We start from the raw sequence: 12,056 nt of genomic DNA on the forward strand, positions 1-12,056 counted from the left end.
TCCTGAATATATGATCTGGCATCTGACTATATTTTTGTGCATGCAGTTAGACTAAGCATACATTACCTAGTGATCTGGACTTGTGTGTATGACTCATCTGTCTCCCTTGTTTACCATTCCTCTATCATGGCAGTAAGTACTTGGACTTCTCCATAGAATAACTGAAAAAATTGGCCAAACCTGTATATTTGACTTGGCTATACTCTTTCATCGAGACTATTGTGTTTACTTCATGTAGCTCAGAAAAGTCTTTTAAATAGCTTTTCTTTTCTTTTTTTTTTTCCCTCAGTAGTGTGGCAGGCAACAGGACACCATTTTGTGTTCTGCACATCAGTCACATGTAATTGTTTCCCATCACGCATTTTAAAATTTAATACTGAGGATTGTGATGGCTGAGATGAACAAAGACTGTGCTCCCTGAGGAGCACATGTATATTCACTCCAGTTGGAATCAGTGGGAACAGTGGCCATCTTTCACAAAGGTTACAGAAAAAGGTAAATGCAAAAAAAAATTCCTCTCCCAAACAAGTTTAATTTATGCTAAATTTAGATATTATTTTTCTAGGCATGTGTTGCATTATGATTTGATCATGACTTGCTTTGATTTTACCAAATCTATCAATATTTTTTAACTACATGCAGGTAACTTTATGCACTGTATCCCAATGAACAGTTTTAAAGCTGACTATGCAAAGATCACAAATAGAGATCTAATTTAGGTATCTACTCATTGCATTTCCAGGATTTTCAGCTCCAGAAAACTTTACTAACTTGGAGCATCATTGCATTTGTGTACACATACTGCTTCCAGACCAGAGCTACACCTGTAATGTAGCTACATTAGCTGTAATGTGCTACATCCAGGTTAACAATCTCATGTATAATAATTGTATAGTTCTGCAGTTATATTTTAGATTAAAGTAAGGGTTGTGCTTGCTTATATCTTTATGCTAATACTTAATTTAAATTTGAATATTGGAATTAATACACTTTGTTAGGTCAGATCACAGTTCATCCAGCCTCAAATTAAACCTTTTTCAATGGGCAGTAATGGGTACTCCTAGGATGGCCCATAGGAGTAAGGCATGCATTGAGTGAAACACGGGAAGTTCTACCTGAATATAAGGTTTCCTGTGAGAGTGACAGAGCACTGGAACAGGTTGCCCGGGAGAGGTTGTGTATCCTTCTCTGGGGATATTCAAACCCCGCCCTCATGCAACTCTGTCTAACATGCTCTAGGTGACCCAGCTTGAGCAGGGGGGTTGGACTAGATGATCTCCAGAGGTCCCTTCCAACCTCAACCATTTTGTGATGTTTCTGCCAGTGTAGAGACTTCTTGAACGAACTGTGTTTAGAGTCTTTAGTGAACATTTTCCTCCCGCCCCTTGAGCAGTATTTTCCTGCAGCGAGTACCAAACTATGCTATGCATTGTGTGAAAACATTCTGCTTTTTTTTTGTTAAAACCAAATTAATAGTTTGATTGCGTGAGTTGTGAGAGTAAATAATTGTTTTCTGTTCAGATTTTTCTTAACATTTGTCATTTTGTGCATCTCACTGATACTCAATTTTCTGTATTTCATTTTTTTTCCTTTTATGTTTAGTTTTTCCACATAAGGAAACTGTTAGCGCTTTATTTATTCTTATTATTTGTCTATAGCTTTTTCTGTTTCTGCTTGGATGGAGGGAGTGGGGGTTTTTCAAGAAATGAACCACGATGTCTTTGTGAAGTGTTGCAGTATGTTGTGTTCCTTAGCCCTTTGCTAATAGTTCTAAATACTTTATGAACCTTTTATCTTCTCTACTGATCTGGTATTTTTAAAACCTGTCCACTATGACTTAACTCTTCTTTGAGTGATAGCAGTTACACTACAGTGTAGTAATAATTTGTATACTTAGGTATGTTTCTTATGTGTATCATTTTGCCCTTATCAAAACTGATTTTCTTCTGTAATTTTATCACCGAGATAAAATTTTTGAGATTCTCTTACCTATTACAGGTTGTGCTGCATGGTCAGTATATATTGCCAGATTTGAAAACTAGTGTGAAACTTGCAAGCAGTCGGAAGTGTAGAGGGCTTAAACACTCAATGCAAATCTTTGTATATGTAAACATAAAAAGAACAGAATAAAGTACAAAGTTCAATATATACTCTGGAGACTGTGTTAAAATTGTACATTTCTTGTTCAGAGTAGCTGAGCGACATTTAAATGACATTTCTCTGTCCTACAGAAATCAAAGGAAAATACCAGAGTAATTTGCAAGCGCTGCAAGACAATGCTCGGAGAGACAGTATCATCAGGTATGGGATATACAAACCAAACTAGACTTGACTGCCTGAGCCACTGAACACTGATGGTAAAATACTCTATAGGAAAGTAATTTATGAGTAAGATATAGAGCTGATATTTGTGTATTTGTCTCATTCCCTTCTGGAATGGATGAGGTTGTTGTTTGCACTGTCAGAACTGAAGTGACTTTACTGCAGGAACTTTCTTCGTCCTTGTTTCTCGGGGCATGTTTGGCTGTTTCCAAAGCTTTGAAAATCCAACAGCATCATTCCAGTTTATTAGAAATTCCAGTAAAAGGTGATCTGAGAAATTACAGGTAGTTTGGCTTGGTGTCAGTCCAGCAGAATAATGGAAAGGTTAAACAGGTTAAAACAGGACTTAATCAGCAAAGAACTGGAGGCTAAAGATACAATTAATAGCAACCAGCCTGTTTTCTTGTAAAGTAAGCCTTGTCAAGGAAGCATCTCCTATTGATGAGAGAACTTATCTCTCATTATAATGCAATGATGAGATTGAGATTATTAATTTAAAAGCTGTCATACTGAATCTGAAGCTGTCATACTGAATCAGACGAGTCTGATGGTTTTTAAAATGCAGTTATTAACAGATTAGTACTAGTGCTAAGGCTTATTACCAGAGTTCTTGCTTTCATTTTCCCTCTACTCCGCTGCATCAGTGTGAGGTCTAGTTCAGTTCAGAGATCTGGAGAATACAAAATCCTTGCAGAAAATTCAAAACCTGTTTAAGAAATAAACCATAAGGAGGCAGAATACAGTTACAGAAGATTCTGATGGTCCTGCAAAAGGGTTTGAACAATACAGACCTTTTTTTTTTTTTTTTTTTTTTTTTTTTTTTTTTTTTTTTTTTTTTTTTTTTTTTTTTTTTTTTTTTTTTTTTTTTAAGATTTAAGGTAAGACCTTTGAAAGTTCTTATAAGGTGTTTGGAAGGCAGTAGCTAGAAAAGAACTTTGCAATACATGCCTTAATGTAAGCTTTCACACAGTTATAGCAAGAGCAGTTGATGTGATCTCTGGATATGGAAAAAGGGAAATACTGCATAGAAGCAGGGATTTGATCTGAACCCTGTGCACAGCTAAAGTTAGGTAGCATGTACAGGTCTTTTGACCATATTTCATGACTAGTGTGGGACCATTAGAGACAGTTCAAAGAACAGACACAAACTGGAAATGTGTGGTGTGAGTTTTGACAGAACCATTTCTGAAAAAAAGACTAGTGAGCAGACTTGCTGTAATGCTTTGGTAGTTTTTTATGAGCAAAAATATCGGTGCCTGAAAGATGACACTGGATCGGGGTGGTGTAGCTATGGAGGCCAGGTTTGGTTCTGGGAATTCTCTTGTAGGTTATACATTCCTCAACTCTATCTTCATATACTAGCACTCTTTTTTTTTCTTTTCTTTTGTGTGTGTGTGTGTGTGAAATTTCACCTTCTATCCCTCTGCAAGCAATTCATCTCCTCAATTCCGGATGCCCTTGCAGCAGCACCACTTATTCCTTAAGGTAACAGCTGGAGAGCTAGCATGAGTGAACTAGCTGCTGCTTTTCCTTGTTTCTCCTGGGGACTAGGCACAGCATGGAGCAGACTAAAATTAAAATTTAAGATGAAACATAATGTCCTGGCAGTGAGGATAATTAAAAAGTGAAATATTTGCCTGGAGAGGGGAAGGGTTTGCTGGACCTTTGGAATCTTTAGAACAGTATTAGATGTTTTCTGAAAAACTTACTTTCATCTAGTTTGTGTGTGTACAGAGATGAGATGAGATGATCCCTTCAACCCTTAAAATTTATGAAATTAATTAATCTTTCCATTAGTTAAGGCTTCATGGAATTAATTTATTATTCTATATACTTAACCTGTTCTGCTTGTTTTCTAGTTAGGCTGTATATGTAGCATAGACCCAGAGCTTCAGTATGATCATCTTTGACTTGAATTTATTGATAGGGATTAAATTCTGAACTCAAGCACTTAAACTTAGTTTTTAAAGGCCATCTTACTAGAGCTTTTTGGGAACATTTACATTGAAACTTGTAATGTATGCTTTGTATATTAGTGTTGAGTTAGTGCAGTTTTTGGAGAAGTTCCCTTTTGCTCTGAGCAAAGAGGAAAATTAGTCCTCTGTGTGTGCTGTTATTAAAGCTGTCTCTTGTGATTCACTGCAGAATCACTGAGCAGCAGAGGATACAAAAATACTTATGTAAACTATGCTGATTTCAGTCCTCTAGGAAAGTTCTTTCAATTCATCTTTCAAGTTTGACTTGACAATAACACAAATGGACAAGAGTTAATTGGCACCAGCAAACATTTTAATACATGAAATGTTTCAATCTGAGTGTTTTGGATCTTGCTTATTTTGTTTCAAGACGATTGTTCCTAGCGTTAAACAAGGATCAATACAAATGACAAATTGATGATCATGTAAGTAGCTCAGAGCAGTTTTCTTCTGACAACGAATGCTTTCTGTTGTCAGTTGTCCAGGATCTCTTGCCACAAACCAAAACAGAAACTCTAACCATCTGCTGCGTCTCTTTAACTGCATGCTAAACAAAAGTTTAATTGGTATGGTGACTTAGTGTACTCTTTTTTTTAAGTCTGTTCTCTTGCTCTGTTTTAAAAATCTAATGTCTATGTCATTTTAGAGACCACTAAGTATTATGTTACTGAAGTGATTATTCGACCATCTGAGGAAAATTTCAGCACGATATCAAGGTAAAAAAACCAAACCAAAACAAAGGATTCAGGCTTAGATTTCAGAGGGATTCTAGGAGTACAATAAAAATCATTTTTTTGAATAATTAAGTATAATAACAAAGACTATTATGTTTTATGTAGTTATCACAGAATTATGAATGTAATTATGAGTGCAAGTGTAGTCTGAATTCACTCGTACAATTTTACTTGTGTTTGTGAATATAATGTGGATGCGGATTACGAATCACTAGACACAAAGATTCACAGTATTCAGACAATAAACCAAAAACATTTATTTTGAGTTATTTAAATCATGTCTGGTGACTAATTGTGCAATTGGAAGGTTACACTACTAATTAAAAGTTTCTAGCTTTACTTGAAAGTTGATTTTTTAATTCTGAAGTAATCTAGTTTGAAGTTGTGACTAAGCTAGAACAATTTTTTCACAGAATCACACAGTGGGTAAGGTTGGAAGGGACCTCTGGAAATCATCTAGTTCAACCCCATGCTCAAGCTGGGTCACCTAGACCATGTTAGACAGGGTTGCATCCAGGCGGGCTTGGAATATCTCCAGAGGAGACTCCACAGCTTCTCTGGGCAACCTGTGCCAGGGCTCCATCACTCTCACAGGGAAGAAATTCCCCCTCATGTTCAGGCGGAACTTCCTGTGATTCAATTTCTGCCCATTGCCTCTTGTCCTGTCACACGGGACAACTGAAAAGAGTTTGTCCCTGTACCCCTGACACCCTCTCTTCAGGTACTCGTACACATTGATAAGATCCCCCTTCAGTCTTCTCTTCCTCAAGGCTAAAGAGGCCCAGCTCTTGCAGCCGATCCTCCTAGGGCAGGTACTCCAGTCCTCTGATCATCTTTGTAGCCCTATGCTGGACTCTCTCCAGGAGCTCCATGTCTCTCTTTTCCTGGGGAGCCCAGAACTGGACACAATTCTCAAGATGAGGCCTCCGCAGGGCTGAGGAGAGGGGCAGGATCACCTCCCTCAACCTGCTGGCAACAGTCTTCCCAATGCACCCCAGGATACCATTGACCTTCCTGACCACAAGGGTGCATTGCTGGCTCATGGTCAATCTGTTATCCACCAGCACTGCCAGGTCCTTCTCTGCAGAGCTGTTCTCCAACAGGTCAGCCCCCAGCTTGTACTGGTGCCTAGGGTTATTTCTCCCTAGGTGCAGGACTCTACACTTGCCCTTATTGAACCTCTTGAGGTTCCTCTCTGCCCAGCTCTCCAGCCTATCCAGGTCTCTCTAAATGGCAGCACAGCCCTCAGGTGTGTCAGCCACTCCTCCCAGCTTGGTATCACCCACAAACTTGCTGTGGAGGCACTCTGTCCCCTCATCCAGGTCACTGATGAAGAAGTTGAACAGGATGGGAGCCAGTCCTGAGCCCTGGGTGATGTCACTATCCATAGGCCTCCAACCAGACTCCACACCATTGATGACAACCCTCTGAGCTCTTCCTTTCAGCCAGTTCTCAATCTCCCTGTCCCCTCATCTATCCCACACTTGTTGAGCTTCTCTAGGAAGATGTTATGGGAGACAGTGTCAAAAGCCTTGCTGAAGTCAAGGTTCACAATGTCCACTGCTCTCCCCTCATCTCCCCAGCCAGTCATTCCATCATAGAAGGCTGTCAGGTTGGTTAAGCAGGATTTCCCCTTGGTGAATCCATGCTGGCTACTCCTGATCACCTTCTTTTCCTCCACATGCTCAGAGGTGACATCCAGAATGAGCTGTTCCATCATCTTTGCAGGGATGGAGGTGAGGCTGACCAGCCTGTAGTTTTGTGGGTCGTCCTCCTTGCCCTTTTTGAAGACTGGAGTGACATTGGCTTTCTTCCAGTCCTCAGTCAGCTCTCCAGTTCTCCAGGACCTTTCCAAGATGATGGAGAGCAGCCTAGCAACAACATCCGCCAGCTCCCTTCTGTACCTGTGGATGCATCCCATCCGGGCCCGTGGATTTGTGGATGTCTTGCCTCCCCAGAAGGTCTCTGATCCTTTCCTTCTCAACCAAAGGAAAGTCTTCCCTTCTCCAGACCTTCTCCCTCACATCCAGGCTATGGGATTCCTGAGGGTTGCCCTTAGCAGTGAAGACTGAAGCAAAGAAGGCATTCAGTAACTCTGCCTCCTCTGTATCCCTTGTCAGCAGGGCCCTCGCCCCATTCAGTAGCGGGCCCACATTTTCCCGAGTCCTCCTCTTGCTGCTTCCTCGCCGCATCTCTACATACTCTGACTGCATTCCTATAATTCTCCCAAGCAGCCTGTCCCCTCTTCCACATTCTGTGTACTTTCTTCTTCTGTCTGAGTTTTGCCAGGAGCTCCTTGCTCACCCATGCATGTCTCCTGCCCCCTTTGCTGGACTTCTTTCGCATTGGGATGCACTGCTCTTGAGCTTGGAGGAAGTGATGTTTGAATACAAGCCAGCTGTCCTGGACCCCCCCTTCCTTGTAGGGCGTTAACCCATGAGATTCCTCCAAGTAGGTCTCTGAAGAGCCCAAAGTCTGCTCTGCTGAAGTCCAGGGTTGCAATCCTGCTTGTTGCCTTACTTCTTTCCTGCAGGATCCTGACCTCCACCATCTCATGGTCACTGCAGCCAAGGCTGCCCCCAACCTTCACATCTCTAACCGGTGTCTCTCTGTTGGTAAGGATAAGGTCCAGCAGGACACCCTTCCTCGTAGGCTCCTCCACTACAATTTTTCCAGCTATCTTGTGTACTGTGCTATGCGTTAGTTACAGTTCATTCCTTTTGCAAGCTGTATTTGAGATATGTGCCATTGTTCTGAACCTTGCTGTGTTCATATACATAAAATACAACAGGGAAAAGCTGTTTTTTTCCACATTTGACATTTGGTGTTGATCAAAATAAGGGATTTGGGGCAGTTTAGACTGCTAATGTATTCAGAGTTCTGTTGCAGGAAAGGGAAATGTTTTGGTTTGGGGTCAGAGAAAAAAACCTCTTATCTCTGTAAAAATGATTGTAGTATATGACAGAATTGACAATATGGTGTTGCTCAGATACTTACGCTTGATTAGTGTGGATGACTTTGCCCATGTAGTTGTTACCAAAACATATAATATGTGGTTTATTCTTCAACAGATCTCAGTTTGTACAGAGCATGATAGCTCAATGTCTTGTGGAATTTTCCTCTGCTAAAAGCACGTTTAGGTTCAGCATAAAAGGAGATGATGGAAAAGTCTATGTTTTGGTAAGCTTTTATCTTGAAGAAATGTAACCTATTAATCCCAACTCCTAAAACATATTATTTATGTTATGTCTGATTGTATAGATAAAAAAATTAATAATCTAAAGTCTTTTAAGTAGACATACATGCAGAAGTCTTTTCTATTTATACAGTAATGAAATTACTACATAAGTGCCATAAGCAGCACAGAAACAGCAGTGTTTTCTACTCTGATAATACTGAAACATTAAGATTTTGGCTTGTATAATATAGGTCAGTACTTCTTGTTTGAGTGCTGCCTATCTGTAATCACTAAAGTCCATCAAATTGTGTTGTCTTAAATATTGTCCTAAGTCAGCGGAGTTTGCTAATAAGAGTCAATACATTGCACTGCAAAATGATGTGCAAACAAAAACAAAATTGCCAATTATTCTTAATGTTCTAATGCTGTTAAACTTGGTTAAACTTTATACATAAATAATGGCTGCTGAATTTTTCAAACTTTTAAGGTGAATAGAAATTTTATTTTGGAATTTGCTTCTGGAATTATTTTAGCATTAAGCACTTAGTATAGCTAGGTATATTTTACTTTATTCATGGACCAAATATACACATGGAACATGGAATTTTACAGTTTGTATTTCGACATCTCCTTGTTCATAAACTGACTGTAGCTATCTCCCCCAGATAAACTTGTAGATGTATTCTAGTGAGATATAAAACAGTTTATTCAGATTGTCTAAATACTGTACAAGTTCTATAATTATCAAACACCCAGATGCTGAGTGTATACCTGTTGCCACTAAATAAATTTTAGTGCCAGGATAGCACTTACGCAATTACTGAGAAATAAATCTTCTGCAATGGCAAAATAAGGTCTCATGAGTCATCCCGTAGTCACTGTTATATCTAATCTAGTTGAAGTAATTGAAAATTGTGGTGGTTTTCCCTTGTAGCTTGTATGCTTTCAAGCTAACTATTATTCTGATACTGAAGTCCAACAGTTTGTATAGAATGAATTGGTTCATTTTCTAACAAAAGAATCACCTTATGTAGCAGATTACCATTACTCTTAGTTCTTTGTTGCGTTTTTGCCAATGAGTTAATCTCTGGAATGGACTAAATTAACATAGGGGCTTACTTGCTTCTGGTTTTAATTGGCATCCCTTCCTTTTTATTAATGAAATATTACTAATTTTTATTGTAACAGCAACGATATTTTGTTTAACATCAGCAAGCCCTTAGTTATGTGCAGGATGAGATTCTAGGAACTGAATAAACACCAACAGGGGTTTGGGGGTAGTGGGTTAAGTCTTAGGTCTCGGAGGTCCTGTGGACACAAGTGTGATGTAAGCATTGCTTATATTAATGATTGCAGGTCGCTAAACAGTGTGTGTATGTATATATATATATATATATATATATATATGTATATAAAAAAGAACTTATCTGCTTGAGGCTGTGAGTACATAGCGAAGTTAGACAAGTGGTGTCATCACTGATGCATCATGGACCAGCTGTACCACTTGTTTTGACGATGAGCCAAAAATTCTGGTTCACAGTATTTATACTTAGAGATCTGAATGCACAGAGCTTTGTCTGTGTACTCCATAATGAAGGTTAAAGTCTTTCACAAGTCTTTTTAATTTTTAAGTGTTGCATTTGCTCATGTTATTGATTTCCTCTGCACATATCACTGAACATTTCCCAGTTACTTTATCTGCAGAGATTATCATTTGGTTACTTTAGTTGGTTGATAAATATATTTCTGAAAGCTATATACTTGCTATGGATTTTTTTAAAGACATAGTAAAGAAAGGTCTTTGTGACTCAGAAAAATGATATGACTTTTTCTCTGCCCTGTTTACATTCTCTAAAAGAAGTGTCACTTGCTTTCTCTCTTTGCTGTCAGTTGATACTGATCCTTCAACCATGTTTTTGAGGGCATGAGCAGAACAAGCTTGTATTTGTCAAGATTGGAGAAGGGGATGTTGCAGCAATCAAGATCTGACATGATGGGCACCTTGTTGAGAATTATATTTTGCAAAGGATAAGGAAGACCACATCTTATATGTACAATCTGAGTGTGAGACCAGAAGCTGTAACAAAAAATGAAGATTATGTTACTAGCCTGTGTGATGACAAAAGTAATGGTAATGTCTGCAGTAACTGAGAAAGAACTAATGAGAAAGAGCAAGGGCTTTTTTAAAGCCATGTTAAATTTGAATTGATGCCTAATCGTCCACAAAGTGATGCTGGAGACACAGGTTGAGATTTGAGGGAACTAATCCACAGACTGTAGATCTTACCTTTAGTGGGAATTGATCCAAATAGATGAATTGGAGCTGAGGCTTGCTGCAGAGTTTCCCTTTAGTGGCATCCTTGGAGCGTATTGACAGGCTGGTGTTTTCTTTAAAAATAAATAAATAAATAAACACCAAACCTTTTTCTGATGCTCTCATGTTAGGTCAACAATCTGCACAGTGCATAAGTTCTAAACTTTATGTATGAGCTTCTGTAGAGGTTCTTTCCTTACTGGAGTTAACATCAAAGGAAGGTGGTAGTACAGCTTCTGCTGTACAAAGTAGTAGAGAGGAAGGAAAGGTTGTATGTTGTCAACAAAATGGTTTAAAGCATAGATTTAAATTTGAAACTATATTAGCCAGAAATAACATATCAAAATGCATTGAATTAGAGACTTAGTGTATGATTATTCATCCAGAAAAAAAGTAAGATCCAAAAATAATTCATACAGGAGGAAAAAAAACAGAAAATACTGCCTAAAGAAACAGATTTATTTCAGAATCTGATAGTTCTAAAATAGATGCAAATTTTCTCATAACCAAGTGTCTCTTCCCCCCTAAAAGTGATTGCTTTCTATGCATATTGTGCTAAATTATTTCTATGCATATTGTGCTAAATTATTTCTATGCATATTGTGCTAAATTATTAACAGATATTTTTTGAACATAGACAAAGATGTGCTCTGACCAAGAGGTTTAGTGCTATTGTCAGAATTCACAGATCAACACTTGTGATGGAAGCACTTTTCAAATGGATCCCTTTGTAAATGAAATGGATTAGTTGCTTTCTCTAATGCAGACTACAAAAGACTTCTGAAAGCAATAGACAGGTACTACTGCATTGTTCCCTAGAGTAGTTTGAAGGATATGCACCTTCTGAAAAACATTTTAGGAGACCCCTTCAAAGAGCAATTGATGGGGAGTGTTAGTATTTGCAAAGGTAAGGAACTCTCTTTAGTTAAAGCTAAGCTTAGTGGTAGTGGCATGTGTGCATTGATCACTTCTTTTTCTCTCCATTTTCTCCAGCATTTCTTCAACACTCAGGTTAAAGCACCATGTGCAGTGGTCCAAGCTAATGCAGAATATTTTGCAGTCGAGGCTATAATTATGCACTGTCAATTACCAGAACAGAACTGATGAACAGCAGCTTGCTAAGCTACTGTAGTACAGTTCTTGTTATCATTTATGTGCATATGCTGGAGCAATTCTCCTCTTTCTCATCCTCTCCCAAGACATCTTTATCCATACATCTCATTATTCCTTTATAGAGCTCTCACTACAATGTTCTGAGCCATGGGCCTTGATTAGCTGTGACTGTCGCATTCAACTGACATGATGTAAATTGTGGCTCCTGTTAGCAGTGATTTGCTCACTTCACAGGGGTCTTACAGGTTTGCTTTGTATTGTCGTGTAACTTGTTTTACTTAGAGCTTATTAGGTCATAAGAAGCAAGATTAGTTTCTAATGAGCAGAACTGCCTAAGTTCTATTCTCTGTGATAAATATTTCAGATATAAACATTTCATACAGGCTGAGGACTTGTGAAATTCATTTCCATTGGTAACT

General features: G+C 38.6%; 1 protein-coding gene across 4 annotated transcripts in view; it reads left to right on the plus strand.

Moving 5' to 3' along the window:
* UBE3D (ubiquitin protein ligase E3D) overlaps window positions 1-12,056 on the plus strand; it is a 90,451-nt gene that overhangs the window by 10,949 nt on the left and 67,446 nt on the right. For all 4 annotated transcript variants that reach the window (XM_062572809.1, XM_062572806.1, XM_062572807.1 and 1 more), the window contains exons 5-7: window positions 2,232-2,301; window positions 4,945-5,014; window positions 8,104-8,212. In XM_062572809.1, the coding sequence (XP_062428793.1) occupies window positions 2,232-2,301; window positions 4,945-5,014; window positions 8,104-8,212 (249 nt within the window). The remainder of the gene's footprint in view (window positions 1-2,231; window positions 2,302-4,944; window positions 5,015-8,103; window positions 8,213-12,056) is intronic.

The sequence above is a fragment of the Rhea pennata genome, chromosome 3 (assembly GCF_028389875.1).
Source record: "Rhea pennata isolate bPtePen1 chromosome 3, bPtePen1.pri, whole genome shotgun sequence".
NCBI lineage: Eukaryota > Metazoa > Chordata > Aves > Rheiformes > Rheidae > Rhea > Rhea pennata.